The sequence below is a fragment of the Echeneis naucrates genome, chromosome 1 (genome assembly GCF_900963305.1).
Source record: "Echeneis naucrates chromosome 1, fEcheNa1.1, whole genome shotgun sequence".
NCBI classification, from domain to species: Eukaryota; Metazoa; Chordata; class Actinopteri; order Carangiformes; family Echeneidae; genus Echeneis; species Echeneis naucrates.
Window position 1 is genome coordinate 4,523,208 of NC_042511.1, and position 21,486 is coordinate 4,544,693.

The 21,486-nt window shown below is 42.0% G+C and overlaps 3 protein-coding genes across 3 annotated transcripts; 2 read left to right on the forward strand and 1 right to left on the reverse strand.

The window, feature by feature from the left end:
- Positions 1-289: 289 nt before the first annotated feature.
- Positions 290-1,129, reverse strand: LOC115045989 (proline-rich protein 18-like). Its single transcript, XM_029506069.1, has one exon. The coding sequence runs from the start codon at positions 1,127-1,129 to the stop codon at positions 290-292; it is 840 nt and encodes a 279-aa protein (XP_029361929.1).
- An 8,011-nt stretch (positions 1,130-9,140) lies between these two features.
- On the forward strand, positions 9,141-14,825 carry arpc1a (actin related protein 2/3 complex, subunit 1A). The gene is made up of 11 exons (XM_029498928.1): positions 9,141-9,434; positions 10,106-10,199; positions 10,471-10,575; positions 10,945-11,167; positions 11,582-11,689; positions 11,820-11,923; positions 12,034-12,142; positions 12,840-12,915; positions 13,001-13,194; positions 13,792-13,882; positions 13,975-14,825. The coding sequence occupies exons 2-11, from the start codon at positions 10,136-10,138 to the stop codon at positions 14,011-14,013; spliced, it is 1,113 nt and encodes a 370-aa protein (XP_029354788.1). The 5' UTR covers positions 9,141-9,434; positions 10,106-10,135; the 3' UTR covers positions 14,014-14,825.
- Positions 14,826-16,344: 1,519 nt separating this feature from the next.
- arpc1b (actin related protein 2/3 complex, subunit 1B) lies at positions 16,345-21,410 on the forward strand. The gene is made up of 10 exons (XM_029499711.1): positions 16,345-16,519; positions 17,048-17,166; positions 17,963-18,067; positions 18,638-18,860; positions 18,953-19,060; positions 19,288-19,524; positions 19,606-19,681; positions 20,466-20,665; positions 20,817-20,907; positions 20,996-21,410. The coding sequence occupies exons 2-10, from the start codon at positions 17,103-17,105 to the stop codon at positions 21,032-21,034; spliced, it is 1,143 nt and encodes a 380-aa protein (XP_029355571.1). The 5' UTR covers positions 16,345-16,519; positions 17,048-17,102; the 3' UTR covers positions 21,035-21,410.
- The last annotated feature ends 76 nt before the right edge of the window (positions 21,411-21,486 follow it).

Sequence of the window (21,486 nt, forward strand, 5' to 3'; positions counted from 1 at the left end):
ATTTAAATAAATAAAAATATCCAAGTTTCTACATCACTTTAAACACATTCCTGTAAACATTCAGCCTGGCATACAGTACTGGGCAAAAGTTTGGACACACTTATTTAAATAGGAAAGTGCGTGCAAACATTTGAGAAAAGGTGATAGGAAAAGTGATAGGCTTCAGGCAAAATGTGGCTAATATTTCTCAATGGGTCCAGTTACAAACAATCATCAAGTGACCATATCACCAAAACGAAGCTGGCGTCCAAAGGTTGGACCGTGTTGAGCCGTGTTTCTCATGTCACCTTTAAAAACTCTTCAGGCTGCTTGCACTCTTATTCAGGCTGTTCCCTACAGCCACGGGCATGTTTTCCAGCCCACGAAGCCACTCAGTACATTTCAACACCACACGCTCATCTACTCCATAGTCCTCCTCCTCCTCATACTCCACATCATCATACTTATGGTGCTCATTTAGAAGGGAGATTTTCATAATGGAGCTTATGTCTCCCAGTTCAGCATCAGCTTTGGTTTTCACAGCACCTCTGCTGTTGGCAGTGCTGTGCTTCTGTGCTGCTGGCTGATGCCTTTTGGAAAAGCTTTCTCTCTGCTTCCTGGAATCTGCGGCACTTCCACAAACATCAGCTTTACTCTCAGCATTTCTGGCTGCTGATCTTTGTCGTCTCTCGCTGTTCCTGCGCTGCAGCAGCAGAACAGCCTCAGGTGTGAGTGTCAGGGTGAATCTGGCCTCCTCCTGATGCCTGGTCTTTGTCTTCACCTCTGTTTGACTCTTGAAAGAGCGCTGGCTGGCCTGTTTCGGCTGCTGTGTCTTGGACAGGGACCCATCTGAGCTGGAGGCAGGGAAGCTGTCTGTTTGCGATGAGGGCACCAATCTGTCCCTTTTCTTTGCATGCAGCTCTGCCCCAGGCACTCCTTTGGCCGTCGGCAGATGACTCCTAGGTTGGCCCTTTTTGCCCAGCTGTTTCAGGTTCAGAGTTAGTCGGTCCTTTACTGAGTTGCCTTTCTCTTCTCTTGGGGCCCTCATCTTGGTCCGGGTGGCTGGTGATGAACTGCTGCTGATGGGTCTCTCCTTCATTGTCAGACCTGACACAGAGTGAGCAATAGACACAGGTGGGATGAACGGCATTTTAGCAACACACAGGATCAAGAAGGAGAGGAGTTCGGTCTTGCAGCTGAAGTGATGGAAGAAAAGCAAAGAGGACACAAAGGAGGATATTGATTTTCTGACGGAGGTGAGATACTCCGATGCATCCTCGGCCATGCAGAGGTCATCACAAAAGTGTTTCTGCGAGAGATCCAGTCGTGCTCACTTACTCTGGAAGAGCTGACATCGTAACAGCGTCTTATACCTGAGAGGCAGGAGGGTGTGGCTCAGCATTGGAGGCATGTGTGACCTCGGAGGATGGGAATGTAGGGTTTGGCTGCCTCTCACATGCTTGTTGCTCCCAGGCTCAGAGAGCTAAAAAAAAAAACCTTCACTTGTAATCTGCCGGTGCCCTTACTGGTGTCATCAGTCATGGCACGTTCGCACACTACACACATTGCAAGTACACATGCAGGCTTAACCCAAACAGGATGTATTGACAAGTAGAAAGGAAGTAAGGTGGGATTGAAAACTAAAAGTAACTTAGGGCTATGCCCTTTAACATGGCATTTAGCTGCATTCGTGAGCTTCATCAACAGAAAGAAAGCCAGTAATTAATGGTCTTACATACACGCACACAAACTTAGAAATTTATCTTCTTGTGAACTAATTTTAGGTTAGACAGGAAAAAAAAAAAGGGAGAAAAAGATTGGCACAGAAAGCATTTATTTGATAGGATTTTGTTACAAAAAATGATTAAATAGAGTTTAAAAAAAAATATGTTCAGGACATTATATATCCCTTCTATCTATTATATATTTTAATATATTTGTGTAAAGTTATCCTGATCAAGCTTGAAGAAGTAAGCATATTTTACTTCAGCAGTCTGTATAAACTTCTCTTAAAGTGAAGAATAAAGCTTTAAACTGATGGTAGTTAGGCATGCATGTTCATTGACAGCATGACCTCCTGTGGACATGAAGAACCTGCCGGCACTGGGGACAAGTGTGATAGGCATCTTTGAAGCGCTTCACAAAAAATGGAATCAGGCAACATCCAAGCACCAACCTGTGGGAGAGAAATGATGCATCAGTCTCCATCTTTGTTCCTAGTTGCATAATCAGATTTGAATTTGCCTTTCCTCACCCACATAGTACAAAAACAAGACACATGAGCCACACAAGGGTTCCGATTTGGTAGTCAACTCGTGTGGTGACCTGAGTCTGACAGGAAGGGCACGTTGTCAGGGCTGGAGAGCGATAAAGTTCAGTCTCATAGCTCACAAATTTGGGCCTAGGGTTCGATGAAGGCGGAGCAGACACTAGAGAGGAGACACTACATGATTGAAATGACTTTTTTTTTATTTTACTTTAAACTGAAGTTACATTTCAGGCTCCATTACTGACAAATTAAAAAAAAAAATTAAATCTCACATTTCAGAAATCATGATATTCCATCAAATATAAAAAGCAAAACTATCCGAAGCATTTAAATCAAAGTGGAAAGGCTGACACTCATCAGCTCATCATTGAATTGGACAAAAATAATAACACTCATGTCACCAACACACATTCAAAATAAAAACAGTGAGGAAACGAGCATGTACCTGGTGGGGGAGGTGGGATTCGAGTGGAGCAGCTCTCTCTTGGAGAAAAGAAGGAAGGACAAGGTGGTGGAGGGCTGAAAGCTGAGTTGATGTGGTAAATCTGTACAGCTTGCCGTGTTTGACTTTCATCTAAAAAAAAAAAAAAAAAGACAAAGATTTAAGCTTTGCCTGCTCTGTTTTGTTTGATTATTTTAGGCTCTGTAAGACAAGCATGCTGAGGGTGTGTTTTACCTGGCAAGAAGTAAGGTGGAGGTGTAGAGAGTGGCTCATGCACGTTTGATAAAAACTCCATTTACAAAGTTATGTGCTACTCCACAGAAGACAGCTGTTAAAGCCTGATTCAAAGCCTGAATGTGTTTTGATATTTGCAGCCACCAGCAGCTAATCTGAAGGCCTGCCAGGTGTCATTAATTCTTCTCTGATTGGTTGAAGAGCTCATCAGCCAAGAGCCAATGGCAGGATGGTCTTTTTCAAAAGTGCAGTCTAAGTTTTATCAGAAAACCTTTACACAACCAAAATCTTTTCCCCCTCCCTGTTTTGATTCAGGGAGCTTACATAAATAAATAAATAGGTTCCCGTTTAGATAGAAAGAAGAATCGATGGCAGGGAGCATTAAAGATGTTGCTGAAGCACGTTTTTTTTTTTTTTTTGTTTCTCAACATGTCCTTTGTTATTTCCAAAACAGGCATACTTCAATTTCTATAGAGTTACAGAGAAAAGTAGTTTTTAACTGTATTGTTGGTTAATAAAACCAGTGACGTGAGGTCGGTGTAAATTTGTGTGTATGTGTTTACAGGATCCATTTATATCTCCTGTAGATGTCAGCAGATTTACATTTTTTTCTGTATCTACAAATCATTATTTATTTGTTGCCATGCCAACGTGCCATGCTGTCGACGGTCACGTGACGCACCGTCAACTCGTTGACGTTACTTAACGTTCAAAATAAACCGAATCTCTTCGCCTCAGAAAGTCGCCAGTTAATAAACTTTCTTCTTCTATATTCGTGAGTATTGATGCAAAATAATATACATAATAATATTTAAAGTATACTGATGTGCCTTTTATGGAAGTGCGTACTTTTTAAATGCCACGCTTAAATGAATATTTTCTCTTTAATCGATGCTAAACTGGTTAGCCGGCATGCTAATTGTGACATTAGCTGCTGACATTAGCTCCTAAAGAAAACAATCTTTAGGACGTTTTGGTAACGTTTGGAAATGGAAACAGCTGAATTGAGACGGAGATGGAACATCCTCACTGTCTTCAGCCTGGTCGCCGTGTTCCTCGGTAAGAAATGATTCAAGTTCAACTAATCTTTGATTAGATACCATTGCTAATTGATATACTATGTAGTTTGGTTAAGTCCCCCCCAACACACACACACACACACACACACACACAAAACCACGACTAAGTCTTCAGCCTCCTGCTCTTAAGCAGTGGTGTGGTCCCTCACAATACACAATGTGTCTGAGGTCGCTGATTCACACAGCATCATCTGGTGGACGTTTTAATCATTGAATGTTCTCAAATTATTTTATATGGTGCAGTTAAAATGCATTTGTGTAAAATTCACATATGCTCTTCAATTTAAAATCCATATTATTAAAACCTTTAAACCACTTTTTGTGTTGTTGTGTCAAAGGGATTGGCCTGGGCATTCTTCTAAAGACCTTTGTCCAACTGTCAGCCCTTGAGAAAGCATACATTGGCTTTCCGGGAGAGCTACTGAGGCGGCAGCTACAATTGGTCACCTTTCCTCTAATTGTGACAAGTGTGTTGACAGGTACGCCCACTAGTGTCTTTTGAGCTGTTAGTTATTACATTAAACTTGACATTTTAGACATATAATATTTAGCAAATCAAAGATATGAACTCTCATTGTTGAAATACACAATAACTATGTTGCCAGAGCTTTCCATAAGTTAAAAGAGATATAATTTTACTGCTCATTTAACTCTGAGCTTTATTTGTTATTTTTTTGACAGGGGTTTGTAATCTGACTGGTGCCTCAAGAAAAATCACCATACATGCATTGGTGTATTTTGTAATGACCACTGTTCTGTCTGTGAGTATAGGTAAGAATATTTTACATTACATTAATGCACTTTGTTTGCATTGATCTTCGTATAAATGCATATAAATACATTTCAATAGTTGTGGTTATTTTATCCAAAGTTAAAATGTATTTTTTGTTCGTGTGTGTGTGTGTGTAGATAGATGTGTTGTTACTGTTTGAAGTAATTAATCACATTCACTATTGTTGTATTCATTACTGTGCAGCCCACCGTGTTTTTTTGCTTCCTATTTTCAACTATGTTTTAGGATTAATGTTGGTATTGCTGGTGAAGCCTGGGGTCACTCAAAATGATTTTAAAGAGACAGATGACGACGAGGAAGTCTTCTCCACCATTGATGCCTTGTTGGATCTAATACGGTAGGGTATTGTGGATCAGGGTAGACTTCTGGCAGTCTACCCTGATTCCTACCACAGCTATTTTCTCTCTACACTTGGGCTTCAGTTTCTGCTGCTTGTCTGATCATTTGCTCAGAGGTTTTGAGTCAGCTGTACTCCTGCTGACTTGGCTCAATAAATGCTTTTTGAAGCAGTGATAGCACATATGAGATGCTTTAAAATCATTAATATCTGGCTAGAATTCACACTACATTTGATAGTATCCTGTTATTTCTCCCTAGGTTTGTCAACATATGCAGCTAACTAACATTTTTACTCAGTTTCATGACAGTGCATGTTTTTTTTTTTACTTATAATAGAAACATGGTGCCAAAAAATCTTCTTCTAGCTAGCTTTCAACAGGTATGTATTATTACTCAGGCATGTGATATGCAATATAATACATGAAAGAGACAAGCTAACACTAATGATGTGCTTTTTCTCATTTTTAGTACAAAACTCAGAGGGTGGAGGTTGAAATTAGAGACACCGATTACAATTCTAGCATGGATGTGGTAAAAATTTGACCCTTTGCCCTGATTAAGACAATGTTGATGGTGACACACACAATTTTCAACAGAATTTCTGTCAGGCTTTTGTTCTTAGTGACTTTCATTTTTTCCCTTTTTTTTCCAGACAGACACACAATTGCGTTTGGTGAGCAAGCATGTTGATGGAAGCAATACTGTGGGCCTAATTATCTGGTCTATTATTTTTGGACTGGCCCTCAGAGGGATGGGAGCAAAAGCTAAACCTCTTGTGGATATCCTCAATGCTCTCAAAGAAGCCACCAAACATGTGGTTCGAATGATAATACGGTATGGTGATATTTTGTGCGGAATTCTAAACTACTGCATAGAATATGCAAATATAATATTTAGAAATTGTGGAATATCAAATCAGAATGTTTCTTGCTTCAATATTTTCTGAATGATTGAAAGACAGAGAAAAGCTATCCCACAATATACACAAACTCAACCATCAAAATTGAGTGTTTTCTGCTTTGGTTTGTTTTAGCTCCCATGCTCAGAAACACTATTGAGTTAATTTTGACTCATTTTGTAATCAACTTTTGCTCTCTTTAAAAAATCTAAATAATTTGTCAGTCTGCTGTTTCCTTTCCAGCTTTGTTCCAATAGGAGTGATGTTCATGACTGCAAGTTACGTTGTTGAGGTTGGAGATAACTTTGGTGCTGTTATCAAACTTGGGATGTTCATAGCAGTGGTCATGAGTGGGTATGTAACACTTGTGTTGAGTAATTTTCATTTATCTAGTATAATTAGCATTTGGCTCTTTTTTCCCCAGGCTCATTATCCATGGAGTTTTTGTTCTACCACTTATTTATGTTGTCTTTGTGAGACGCAACCCCTTTAAATTCATAAAAAGGGTTTTCCCTGCTTTACGAAGGACCATGCTCATCTCACGCAGGTAGAATCTTTATTTCTGTCTTCAACAGAGTATAATAAATATGAGCAAATATAGCATAATCCACAAAGAATGCCTCATGTCTTCAAGCAATGCAGTCACGCTGACTTACCAATGTCTGGAGAACGTAACCCTGATTGACAAAAGAATCACCCGCTTCATGCTCCCCATTGGGATCAATATTAACATGGATGGAACAGCCCTTTATGAAATGGCTGCAGCAACTTTCATTGCCCAACTTAACTGCATGAAACTGAATTGGAGCCAGTTGTTTACGCTGGGGTAAGGCCATTTTCTCAATGTCTCTGCCCCACTTGATTAAGAGTAAATAAGGTATCAACATTGATTATGCTTGTAATTGTAATTAGTTCTTACTAGGTGTTGCTATAAGAGTTTTTACTGTGTTTTGTTTTATGGGGGGCGTTTTGTGTGTGTGTGTGTGTGTGTGTATTAATCCAGTGTCTCTTCGGGGTAATTAGTGTCAGAATCAATTTGAGGCAGAGAGATAACAGATATTTGTGTTAGACATAAAAAAAGTTTATAAGCCCAATATTATCTGAAAGACATAAACTGAATTGGTGGACTGAAATGTATGTTAGTCTATAGTATTGTGTCTTCAACGAAGAAGTAGTTGAATGTAGTTTCACTCTATAACCTTTATCAGTCACTCTTTAACCTTTATTCATGTATTATTTGTGGTTAATTGCACTTCTGCTTTGTTTATACACTTTAATTTTGTCCAGTCTAGTGATCACTGATGTGGCTCTGTGGTTTCTCTACAGTATGACAGTAATAGCATCCAGCATAGGAGAAGCAGGGATCCCAGCTACAGGAACAGTCACTACTCTCTTCATTTTAACAGTCAATGGGATTCCTGTAAGGGATGCTTCCCTTTTGTTGGTAATAGAATGGTTGCTGTAAGTTTAACTTTGGTTTTGGCAATTATTACTTCATTTACATATCAAACAACTTAAGGAAGCAGATAATGTCTGGTTCTAGAGTTTCATATGCTTTGCTTCTTTCAGAGATCGCTGCAATTCTGCTGTAAATGCCCTTGGAGACTGTATAGGAGTGGCAGTAGTTGAGCATCTGTCAAAAAAAGAGCTGGAAGAAATGGCTGACCTAGGAGAGGAAGACAGGTAAGATTCTTTCTGTGTGGTTGACTTTAACCCGATAAGCATATGGACAAGAGACACTATGTGTATTAATGCATAGTCAATATATGACCCATGAGTGGAGCAAGGGCAGCTGCAGCTCCATGTGCATAGCCTTTCACATTCATTTCCAAAGACATGAACATTTTGAATATTCTGATTTACCCTTTTATTTTACCCAGAAACTGGAGACCAGACTGACTTTGGCAGTAACGAACTCCAGTGCCAATTTCATCTTGGCACCTGCTTCCCTGGACAGCAAAGAGCCAACAGCTCCAGGACAGCAGCAGTAGACCAGGCATGTGTAACCGGGACCTCATCAAAAACTGCATCTGAACATCAACAGCATGAGTGGAGCCGACTTTGAGAAGAATTATCCAATGGCAAGAATGTACTGAATCTTTAATTTGTAATTTTGTGTCTGTTCTATTAATATTATTTAGTATTTTCTGCATCAGTGACGTGAACAGGCTTTCCATTGAAAATAATTTTAAAGCGCCAAAAAAATAGCTTTTATTGTATTTTGATGCTATTGTACTTCTAAATAAGCCTGTTGGCAGTTTTCTTTGAATTAGACAGTTTATTCTAAATTTATCCTCTTTGGTATTTGTGTATATTTCATGTGTATGTTTAACAACAAAAACATTAATTTAAAAAGGCAAAAAATGCAATCTGTAATGAAATAGTTCTTTGGTGTATAAATGTTCCTTAAAATTATTAAACTGTTGTTCATTTTCTATTTTGATTGATAGACTTGTAGAAACAAAAATGCACAGGAGCTTTCGGTGACCTGTTTCTTGATAAATGCCCGTCAAAGGCAAACTAACCAACTGTTGCATGTTTTCACTGGTTAGCAGTGAGTGAAATCCGGTTTGATTTGCATCTCACTGTGACATAATGGGTTGGTCCTATTTTCATTCACACCAGGATGCAAAATATGTCCTCTAAAGAAATAGTACGTGGACAAAGGATCACAAATCATGTAGGATGGGAGAGTGACGGAGGTAAGAAGACATTTTAAAGTCTATTTGTCAGACAATATGAGGCTGAATAAAAGCCTCCCATCTTCCAGCGCCATAAGAATATCAGTAAAATGTTTTAAGTACACGTGTTTGTTTCTCATCAAATGTTAAATAAAAGTTGAAGGGGTGTGGTAGGAAGATCTCAATCCGAAGCAGTTTTTTTTTCTGGGTATTTGGTGAAATCTTTGGGGAGCCTCTTCGCCCGGTCGGTAGATCCAGACTCTCCCCGTGCTGTGCCCCCCGAAACCGGATCGACCTGCCGGAGCTCCGTCCCGTCGGTGCGCTAGATGGTGGTGTTTTGTAACGGAAGGAGGGGCCGGCTGGACCGGTTTTTGGTGGGTCCAACTCGGACCACTAGAGGAGCTCTTCCACGGCCGTCGTGGTTTTCTGGACTTGGACGTGAAACCAGGTTACTCAGTTGAATGTAGCAGCTAGCGTGATGATGCTAAGCTAGCTGTCAGCCAGGCGTCCACGGGTTTCGCTGCCGACTTCGCTGCCGGATGTTTCCGGTCGTGTCCTGCTGGCCGTCTTGACATTCCCTCAGACATTCCTGGACGAATTCGTGTCGACTGACCAGAGTCCGCGAATTCAGGTCCACTCCGGATCCGACCTGCCCTCGGCACCGTAACTTTAGCTCGCCGGCTCGCGAGACTGCGCCCTCGGAGAACCGGACCGACGGGGGTGAGTTAGCATGCGGGCTAGCGGGATGCGCGGCTAGCGCTGTAGCTACCGTCGGGAGTGAAAGGCAGCTCCTCCGCGGGGACAGACCCGGGTCCGACACGGAGGACGGAGGCCTTTTGGGGTAGACGTGTGGGCAGCAGGACGGACAAAACATTTACCCGACTGATCCATCCGACTGCCGGGCCTGTTTATATGACACCGGCGAACTGCTAGCTAGCATCTCCATTAACCTGCCATTCATGGGTGAAATGATTGGTTGGTGATCTGATAGCAGCCCAACCACAGAAACATTAAATCAGCTAGCTGAGTGAGTCAGTCCCAGTCCACAACAAGTGTTTTTAACCTGACTGTGTGGTGAAAGTTGTCTTGCTAATGATAGCTTGGTTGTATTTCAGCTAGCTTCACATTGGGCTAATAGAAACAGGTTCTCGGTGTTGTGACTGAGTTTATCCGATGAAAAGTTGCTAACACAGCGTCGACCAAAGCCGCAACAAAGTTAACAACAGTTCACCGGCGAGTCCGCTCCAGGTCATTTAATCTGTGTTTTTGTTTATTTCATTTTATCTACATTCATTGCCCACCGAGATTTCAGGCGGATGAAGACAAAGTCTTCTCATTCATGATTTGGCACGTCGCTTGTTTGTTGAAGTGAAGTCTTTGTTGTGTGGCAGAGATCAGCTGAAGGACCGCACCCTGACAAGATGTCCCTTCATCAGTTTCTGCTGGAGCCCATCACCTGCCACGCGTGGAACCGCGACAGGACACGTAAGACTCACCTGGTCCCTCCTTCCTCTGTTTGCACACCACCTCACCATAACTGAGTTCAGACGGCTGCATGGGAATATTATTTGATTCCATTATGAGAGTAGACTTAACACCGTGGAAGTTTTGGTGTGTGTGTGTGAGTGTACCACAGTTCAGAGTATTTCCATAAAGTTGTCCATTTTAGTGTTTATCCAACACGAGGAACTGGTCGAACTTGTTTCTTATCTCTAAGGGCGTTGTGTTCACCTGCTGCTCTCACATTGTTTTGCAGAAATTGCCATCAGTCCCAATAACCATGAAGTTCATATCTACAAGAAAAGTGGCAACCAGTGGGTCAAAACTCACGAGCTGAAGGAGCACAATGGACACATAACGGGTAAAGATAAAGTGTTATTGAACCACTGAAATGTTTCAATCGCTGTCTGTTTCCATGACTAAGTCACAAAGAAAACTGTTTTTTCTAACACAATTTGAAACAGATTTAATGTACATATACAATGTTCAATGTGCAACAGAGTGCTCAAGGTTGTGCAATCATAATCCACTGGTAATCCATTATACATGCCATTTATTTCAGTGACTGGTTTGTCTTTTTACTATCAGCATCTTGTGTTAACAAAACAAGCCAAAAGCAGCTCAAAGCCATGCTGTCAAGAAACGAGAGAAACTCTCACATTACAGAAAGTAAAGCCAGCTTTTGTTTGGTGTTTACTTGTAACAATGCACTTTTGTGTCTTGGCTGTAGGTATCGACTGGGCTCCCAAAAGTGACCGTATAGTGACATGTGGAGCAGACCGTAATGCCTACGTGTGGTCCCAGAAGGAGGGGGTATGGAAGCCCACACTTGTCATCCTCAGGATCAACCGAGCTGCCACCTTCGTTAAGTGGTCTCCACTGGAGAATAAATTTGCAGTTGGCAGTGGGGCTCGACTCATCTCTGTCTGCTACTTTGAGTCTGAGAATGACTGGTAGGTCCAACATAAATAAATAATAAACTGTGCCAATTTCTAAATGTACTAGTTGAAACTGGAAAACAATAGCAGAAACAAGTAAAGCTGAATGATTATGGTCATATTGGCATTACTGATTACTTGAAACACAGTTTTTGATCGTAGATTTAAAACTTATGTCCGATGTATCCATCTGACTTTTTTCACTATACTCTGCCAGTCTGTTCTGGGTCACTGTGTTCATCGATACGTTTTTTTTCCCCAGATGTTGTTTTCTGAGTGTAACAGGACACAGTGTGTCTATGCTGGGGCTGTCTTATGTCACCCATACAACCTCACAGCGACTGAATGAACATCTTCCCTGTGTTACACTCACAAATGGTGCCTTTTATTTTACCTTAAAAAACATGTTCGATTTTCTTTGTGCTTTAGGTGGGTAAGCAAACACATCAAGAAGCCCATCCGCTCAACTATCCTCAGTCTTGACTGGCATCCCAACAATGTCCTGCTGGCTGCTGGATCATGTGACTTTAAGTGCAGGTAAAAATCACGAGGAAGTCTTTAAAGAATTAAACACTTGAAAAACAGAATAAGGAATGAAAATGAAATGGCTGAATCCCCCTTCCTCCTTTTGCATCTACTGTTTCCACCCCTCCCTCTCTGCCTCTAGGGTGTTCTCAGCCTACATTAAAGAGGTGGAAGAGAAACCAGGCCCTACACCCTGGGGCAGCAAGATGCCATTTGGGGCTGTGCTAGCAGAATTTGGAGGAGCAGGTCTGTGTTCCTGTTTTGATGTGTAGCAGTGAAAATGTGGCTGTATACGACTTGCAGTGACTCTTCAAACTAAGCCAGCGCTCCCTTTTTGTGCACGCTGTGTTTGTTAGGTGGAGGGGGTTGGGTCCACTCTGTGTCTTTCTCAGCCTCCGGTAACCGCCTGGCCTGGGTCAGCCATGACAGCACTGTCACTGTGGTGGACAGCTCTAAGACTGCCAGGTATATTTATTTTTTCATATGGAGGGATCTCATTTATATTTTCCTCACAGCTAATTCCCAGATTATTTATCATACTTCACTCTAGAATTAAACTGATAGCTCTATCTTTTTCCAGCCACACAGACGAAGTCAGAAATGATATATTTAAGAACAGTAAATTATGTAGTTTTTGACACTGAGTATTCACAGTTTATATACTAAACTGGTATTGTATTGAGGGAGATGTTGCTGGATAGAGCCAACTGAAGTGTCAGGTACCCCGTATAACAAGAAGTAATAAAGGAGACAAAACACAAAATGTTGTTCCACAAAACCAAACAAGAGAACTGCATTGAGAAATTACCAGTAAGAGAGCAGTGTGTGCAGGTTTTCAGTCAGCCCTTGTTTGTTCTTTGCTCAGGCTGAAGCACTACTCCCCTCAACTGACGCCACCTGGAAATTATTGACAGCCCGTCATTATCCAAGTCTAGCCTTGGATGTGGCTCAGCTGTTGTCTACCTAGAAATCACCTCTCAAATGTTTCTTTTTTATTCCATGTAATGCATTGCTTTGTGACAGCACTCAGAGCAGAGTGCCTTATATTTATTTATTTTTTAATTTTCATGAAATTCTTATGATTTCTGTAACAGCAAAAGTTTTGAATGTATTGATTATTTTCTGCCTGTTAAATTTTGTTAATTTGCGTGTTTGTCTTCAGTCCCTCACAGCTGAAGACGGAGTTCCTTCCTCTCCTCAATGTCATTTTTGTTTCGGAGAACAGTCTTGTAGCTGCGGTGAGATAAACCTCATTGTCAATAGATTCTTGTGCTCACATGTAAGGAAGAGTCACCGTCTTAAACATGCTGTTTGTTTTCTCAGGGCCACGACTGTTGCCCAATGCTGTTCCGTTGTGACGATGGGGGAACACTGACGTTTGTGTCAAAGCTCGACCTCCCCAAGCAGAGTATCCAGAGGAATATCTCTGCCATGGAGCGCTTCAGGAACATGGACAAGAGAGCCACCACTGAGGACCGCAACACTGCCCTGGACACACTGCACCAGAACAGCATCACGTAGGTCACACACAATTACAATCAGTTAATGGCAGTAACTCACTGTCTATTTTACATTCTCTCTAAACTCTAGCAGAATAGTTTGCCAAACTGTACAACACGAGCAAAATGAATAAAGTTCTAAACGGGAGAAATTGAAATAAGTCAAGTTAAATGTCGGAAGGAACAAAAAGCAGCTAGTTAGCTCAATGATTTGAATAAGTAAGAAACAGCTAGCTTGATTCTACCTCCAAAGGTGAAAACTCCACCTTCGGGCCCCCCAAATGTATCTACACTGAAAATACTTCAGCTGTGTTCCTCAGTAAGCAGCATCAAGCTGGGTGTTTCCACAGCTCCACCCACTCATTAATTCACGTTCTGTCTCAATGTGGCTTGGTGACAGTGTCTTGGTCATGTACAGCGACTTCCTGCAGGTGGCCAGTATCTATCTGTCAGCAGTCATGGATTCATTTACCAAAATGTCAATCTGTCACTCGGGATCAGATTTTTGTCATTACATCACGCACTCATGGCAATACTGTGAAATCCATCATGATGATTTTCAACTTCATCACGTATATGAACTGATCTGTGTGTGTCTACAATTTTGCTCCTTAGCCAAGTGTCTATCTATGAGGGAGACAAAAGGGATTGTCGTAAGTTCTGCACCACAGGCATCGATGGAGCAATGACTATTTGGGACTTCAAGGTGAGTGCAGATGTGAGCTGTCGTCTTATTTTCCCCTCAGCTCACCTCTCAGCTCTAACTCTGTTTTGTATTTTTCTTGTTCACCTCTTCAGAGTCTAGAAGCTTCTATCCAGGGTCTCCGCATCATGTGAAGAAATCTTGTGAATGAATGAAGAGACGCTGCGGCCTCACTTCTGCCCCTTCACCCTCTCATTCCTCACCCCTCCTCCCCTTTTCCACCTCTTCCCCTCCCCTCCTGCGACGCAGCCAGTAACAGTAACATAACTGACCACCTTATCGAGTGTCTGCTGAAGCACTGATCAGACCATAACACACTCTTGTGGGTGTGTGCTTACGCTCTCACACACACTCGCACACTAAAATACACAAACATGCATACACTACACACACACACACTGAGCTGACGTGTGACATCACTGTTAATTTTTTGTTTGTTTGTTTTTAAAATGAAGGTTAACCAGGTGTCAAAATGGGACGGTCCTCTGACACGTATTAAACATGACGTGAAATGTGTGTTTTTATGTTCTCTAACCTCCTGTACCAAAAGCTGAACACTAAAAGGTGCGTTTTATCCAGAAATCAGACTGTATTTCTCCTCAGGTTAACCTCAACGTGATCGCTTAATGTCAGCGTTTAGTAGATCGGAGGGTATGACAGTTTACTTCCTGGAGGACAGTTGATCCTCTCCTGCAGGTAAAGTCTTGTTCAGATATGAACCCAGTTCTTGATATTCTGAGGTCATGTTGCTGGTTGGCTGTAGAGAGCTGTACAGGATCTGATGGTGGAGAGAGAAAGCAGCTGTCTAAACTCTGTGCAGAGTCACGGCTGGGCAGCACTGGGCTCTGTAGCTACTCTAAAACCACATAAGATGGAGGATTTCTATGTAATTGATCATGAGGTAGACATGAAATAAAGACAAAATACATTTACAGTACACAACTCACTCGGCTGTTCTCTTCCTTTGCGTTCTCTCTAACACAGTGGGTGGATAGTAACCAGATATCCTTGGTGGATGTGCATCAGTAGTATTTGGTTCTTTTTAAGAATTTCAAAGCTTTGTTTTTGGCTGGTTGGTCCATTCCAGATGATGTTCACCAGGGTTTTGTTCCTGAAAACTTCAGGGTGCACATGATTACACAGTGAAGTGAAAACGTAATGATGTCCTGTGGAGGTTTGTTGTAAACAGACAGGCAATGCTTACTGTCCGGGTTTCTCATCAGAAAGTGTTGCATGTTTTTGAAGCCTGACAAATATGTTTTACATATTCACCTTTTGCAAAGCCAGTTACTGCATTTCATGTATTGTTTACATCCATGTTTACTCAGACACAGCCCTCCTCACCTATTTTCTTTGTTTCTTAACGTTGTCAAGTAGGAATACGACAACCTTAAAACAAACTTTGCTCTGTCTTACGAATGGTTAAGAACCCCACCATCAAAAATGACTTTGTGGACCTTGTTGTGCATGTACGGTTTTGTAGAAGCTTCAGATTCACATACGAGGATGTAACTGGAGAAGAAATCCTTGAGGATCAGAAGTTTAAAAAAAAAAAAAGTAATAATAAATAGCCAGAGCTAACTAGATCATCAGGGACTGTGCATTAAAGAGGCATATTTATTTATTACTGTTGTAAAGTATACATTTAAGTTCATACATCACAACAGTAATTTTCTAAATACCAACAAGAAATATTCATGTGCACTAATAAAGCCCAAATATTTAACCAAAAAAAAAAGCAAAACTACTATACACATTATAATCTGTCTTTTCAACGTGCTACTGAAACCCCAAAGACCAAATCCGCCTTGTAAAAACAGTCACAATACTTCTGGGTTTTCTTTTGAGTTTGCCACTTCTGTAGTCTTCCTGCTCACTGTGGAAATGGTGGAAATGATGTCATGTCAGAAATGCTACAGTTCACGTGTCCTAATGTGGACACCATCCGACCACTGAGCTCCAACCTAATGAGAAAATGTGATGGGATGCTTATAGAAAAGCACAAACGCTTTTTATTTGGGACATCTGAAGAAAATCAGGAAATGCCAGTAGAAAACATACTGTGTAGTCGACCACGCCTCATTCATGAAGCCACCCCCCCTTTTTACATTTCTGCCCTCCCCTCACTTGTTCCTCTTTCTTTATGCAGAAGTGTCCCTCCCCTTTCTTTTCTGGCTTTCATGCTTAATTTTTTTTGCCCCCCAGCCCCCCCACCCCCCCTTTTTTTTTTTTTTTTTTAAATGCATACTGTCACCGGGTGCTCTTGCTCCTCCCTCCCTTCCTAGTTTTAAACTGAGCCAGAACTTCTACTTACTTACCCAGTCTTTTTCATTATTAGAACGTGCCACCCATGATCTTTCTGCCCTGAGCGTAAGCCTGCACTAACTTCCTGTATGTTTCCCCGTCAGAGCTTCACTGTACCCTCCTCCACTTCCCCCTCTGACCTCTCCTCCCTCTCTGGAGTTCTCTCTTCCTGAGCTCACTCTGTCGTTGGCGTTCGCGTTGACTGGCCAGAGTCCGCGAGCTGAGTACCCTCGTCTTTATTTGATCTGCCGGCTTCCTCTGCCTCTCTCTCCTTTCTCTCTCTCTCTTTCTGTCCATTCTAGCTCTTCACCCATTCATCTCTGTCCTGCCCTTAGGGTAAGTAGCCTAGAAAATATTTAACAGTTGACTGAGTATGTTTAGACATCTCATACTCACACACCCACCACACACACTTATAACTGTGATGGAAAAAGCAGGAAGTGTAAAACAGGCGACCCTGCTGCCACTAGACTGAATCTAAAATGTGGATGATGAAATACGTGTAAATGGTTTTTAAAATGGTTTTTGAAGAGTGTGATGGATGTGTGAAGTGATTTCCTGGTTGTGTACTCACTTTGAACTGTGAGGTTGTCTGAACATGTGTGTTACCCTTTGACCTGCATCATTCCTCTCATGTTTCTAAAAGTCTGGATTTTATTAACACAACCTGAGTCAGATAAATTCAGTGTTCTGTGCACAGAGTTAGTCAGCTGATTGTTGGTTTAACCCCTTAAATAGTCTCTGACTGCTGACAACTGTGACTGAATCTGGGGGGGGAAAAAAAAAAAAAGTGAATTTAATTCTCGCTTTTGACTGTTTTCATTTTATCCTTGAAAAAGAATATTTTGACTTCTGTTTTTCTAGACTTGACTGTTCTTCGGACCCCACTTCCTGGTCTGTTTCAAACATCTGATTGGCCATGGCGTACCATAGCTTCCTGCTGGAACCAATTAGCTGCCATGCCTGGAACAAAGATCGCACCCGTAAGTCTGCTCGCCTTTTCTGATTGGTCTCTTGGGCCTGTACTTCAGTGGCTTTGAGTCGTCCCATCTTTAGCGCACACTTTTTCAAAAGCAGACATCATGGAACATCTTGCTTCAGCTCAAATCTGCACCAAAGAACAACTGGGTGTAATAGACCGAGGGTTGTGATTGGCTCCCAGGTGGCAGAAGGTATTTCCTGTTTCCTGTAACAGTCAGGGTGGCGTCCGGGGTTCTTTCTGAGAGGCCTTTGTGCTCTTTTGGCTGTAGGAAACTAATGCCATATTTGGCTGGTTTGAGCAGCGCTTTGGTTTTTAGGCAATGCGAATGTAACAGGCAGCTGTGGTCTAGTCACAGATTCATACAGTTGTAGCTTCACTCAACTTCCAGCTGAACGCTGAAGATGAACACTTAAAGAACAAAGCTCCACAGTAAAGCGCCCACACTGCTGCTCTGACTCATCTGCTGACTACAACCAGTGCAGAGTTTGCTACAACATTATGGGAAGGAAGGTCCCAGTTCTTGCACATTATCTATTTAAAGATGCCATGTGTCTGTGGAGCTGCCTGGAGGCGGATACATTCTGTATTCCTCTAGTTTTCTCTCTCTTCTCATGCACCATGTCAGCTGTTCTGTGTTACACTCCACTGATCATTCCGGCGTAAACGTCTCCTGTCCATCACACTGTACTTTTTCCCCACGCTGGTGAATTTCCTCTTTTTGCCTGTGAGTTTCCTCTTTTGCACTGCTCTCTCTCTGTTGCTGCACGGTGTAGTTCAATATGATTTTTGTGCCGCAGAGATCGCCCTCTGCCCCAACAACCATGACGTCCACATTTACAAGAAAGATGGGACCAAGTGGACCAAGATTCATGAGCTGAAGGAGCATAATGGGCAGGTGACAGGTGAGACACGTGCTCAGAAGTGACCTGTCACAGCTTTGATGCCAATCGCCCACAAACAAATACAAGCTACAGATAGGGCAGGTCTTTCCCCTCTTATGTCACAAGAAACATTGTCAGTTGAATTCATCTTCTTAAACTTATAGTGTCCCCTGCCAATGAATCTATTAAACAAAGAGGAGGATTTATTATATATTTTGTAAATACTCATTTTAGCTTCTTTACCAGAATTAAAAAATAGACACCATCTCATGTCTGTATTTGCATATGAAGCTGTTACCAGCATCTGAGGTTGGCACAAAGTTTGAAGAGAAGGAAACAGCTGGCAAGTAGCGGATCTGAAGCTTATCAAAGACCACATAATAAACAACAAAACATCTGTTTTAACAGGACCAATAATGAAACATGAAATCAAGTTAAATGAACTGAATAAATTTAATCCAGCATAACGAGTGTTAATGATATAAATAAATCAGACAATGGGCGTGTTTACTCAAACTGCTGCTTTGAATATATGTGTACATCACAGGGTAAGGACAAAGATAAAATATTAAGAGTTTCTTTATCCTGCAGGTATTGACTGGGCTCCAGACAGTAACCGTATCGTTACTTGCGGAGCAGACCGTAACGCCTACGTGTGGACCCTTAAAGAGGGCTCCTGGAAGCCCACCCTGGTCATCCTCAGGATCAATCGTGCAGCTCGCTGCGTGAAATGGTCACCAAAGGAGAACAAGTTTGCCGTCGGCAGCGGCTCTCGCCTCATCTCCATCTGCTACTTTGAGCAGGAAAACGACTGGTGAGGTTTTAAAGGACGACCTCTTCTCCCCCGTGTGTGTATGAAAGACTGCCGGTTTGAGAGAAACTAACGTGCTGTGTGCTTTCTTACAGGTGGGTGTGTAAGCACATCAAGAAGCCAATCCGTTCCACCATCCTCAGTTTGGACTGGCACCCCAATAATGTCCTTCTGGCTGCTGGATCCTGCGACTTCAAATGCAGGTATCAAAACAAGCAAAGAGGTTTCCCACATTATTTATTATATTTTATCACGATGCAGCCCCAGACATTTCCTGTGCTCATGTACTTAATGTAGAAACTGTAATAATTTAAAATATAATCAGAAATATAAAGTGAATTTATTGTTTATTTATTTACTTCTCAGTATTTAACAATCACGGTAATCATACATAAGTTCTTGCTCACATCCCAACCCCTCTCTCTTGCAGGGTGTTTTCAGCCTACATTAAGGAGGTGGAGGAAAAGCCCGGTCCCACTCCCTGGGGCAGCAAGATGCCGTTTGGGGAGATGCTGTTTGAATCTGGAGGGTCTGGAGCTGTAGGTCAGAGTTCAGGAGGAGGCGGCGGCTGGGTGCACAGCGTGTGCTTCTCACACTCCGGCAACCGCCTGGCCTGGACCTCCCACGACTCCACGGTGTCTGTCGCAGAGGGAGGCAAGACCGGCACGTAAGAGAGGGTGTACCTGTGTCTCCCCGTGTTTGTGTGCGTGTTATCTACGCACACTGACCTTTGCTGTGACTTTCACAGGGTGACCAGTCTGAGCTCAGAGACACTTCCTCTTCTGTGTGTCACCTTCATTACTGAGAGCAGCATAGTAGCAGCTGTGAGTATTAACTATTAATCCTTTATTCCGAACAAATCACTGCATTTCATCTGTTTGGCTCCTCAGTCAGGACCAGTCACTGCTGAAAAACACTATAAGAGAAAAAAAATTTGGCCTCATGCCTGTACTTATATTCGTATTTAATCTGATCAATTGCTGCTAATAAGGCTAAATTAGGGAAAAAATAAGAGAAAATAGGGGCAAAACTCCACTCAGCAGTTTTTATCACATACATTTAAAAGAACATAAAGTTAAGTAAGCTTGACCCAGGGTTCAGAAAGTTAAATTTGAAGTGAGAGTACTGTTTTCGCTTAACAGTGGCCTCTGTGGCCACACCTGCCCATTACAAGATGACACCAGACTGAGTCAGTAGCCTGAGGACGTTAAAAGGGCTTCCTCGTTGAAGTTAACATCGCTATCTAAATGATTGCAATGTCTGTGGATCAAATTTGTGGTATGTAATCCTCCATCATTTTCCCCCTCATCTCCAGCCAGCCGTTTACTGTAAAACAAGAAACATATTTGTCATGGTAATGTGTAAAATGAATTAACTTTATTTGTCAGTATCATAAAGAAGTCAGCATGTAGTCTCAGTGATGTTCATCACAGAGCAGTGATTTCTGCCAACATTAGCATCAGCTACAGTCAAAATCATTTGGAAGATCTGACACATTGCAGGTTTGAGTTTCTGAGTTTTTGTCCGACAACTAGCTAAGTGCGACATAGTTGTTTCTTCAGCTCCACCCGATTGTATCCTCATCTCTCTCTGTGGTTCTTCCTTCAGGGCCATGACTGTTACCCGGTGCTGTTTGTGTACGACAGTGCCAAGGGCAGCTTGACATTTGGCGGCAAGCTGGATGTTCCCAAGCAGGCAGCCCAAAAGGGCATCAGTGCCAGGGAACGTTTCCAGAACCTGGACCGCCGGGCCTCTGAGACCCAGAGTACTGAAAAGGACCTGAACACGCTGCACAAGAACAGCATCAGGTAAAGAGAAGAAAGAGGTGGCCTGAGTGAGTTAAGACTGGAGTGATGCATCTTCTTCAGTTTTTTAAGAGGAAAAAGAAAAATTTGTGCTTCTTTTTGGATCCTCATATGTTTGTACACAATGTTTGAGTTGTCTCAAACTGTATTTCAGTCAAATCTCCGTAATGGAAGGAGGAAGAAACCAGTGCACCAAATTCTGCACCACTGGTATGGATGGAGGGATGGGCATCTGGGACGTCAAGGTAACAAACACACTGCAGACATTGATGTGCTTATTTTTACAGACAAAGTTTAGACCTATTTTTGAATATCTCTCTTTCTTTATTTCAGACTCTGGAGTCTGCAATGAAGAACCTGAAGATAGTCTGAAATGGAGATGACATTAAACCAGCTTCAGTATAGTAACCTCTGGAGATATGAAGGAAATCACACAAAGCTTATTGGCCATATTTTAACCAGGCATCTTTCTATATACGAGTTAAATGATCAGACTCAGGTTGGACACTGATTGTCATCCCTCTGGAGCTCTTTGCTGACCCTGTCAAAGTCAAAGCTGTTTACAGAGGGACTGACTGCAGGTCTGCAAATGGTACTTAATGAGTTAGATCAGTTATAGTCGCAGACAGTTCAGTCTGAGCTGAATGCTTGAAGCAGAAATTTTATATTAATCATGAAATGCTGCAGTTCATGTTTAAAGCTTATGCTGGTCATAATATGCATTTAATAAATGATTGCTGTTACAGTACTCAACAAAGTTTGGTTTATTAGAGGTAGATTCTGGAGTGTGTGCGTTTTTCGTTATAAACCCACCTCTAATGCTC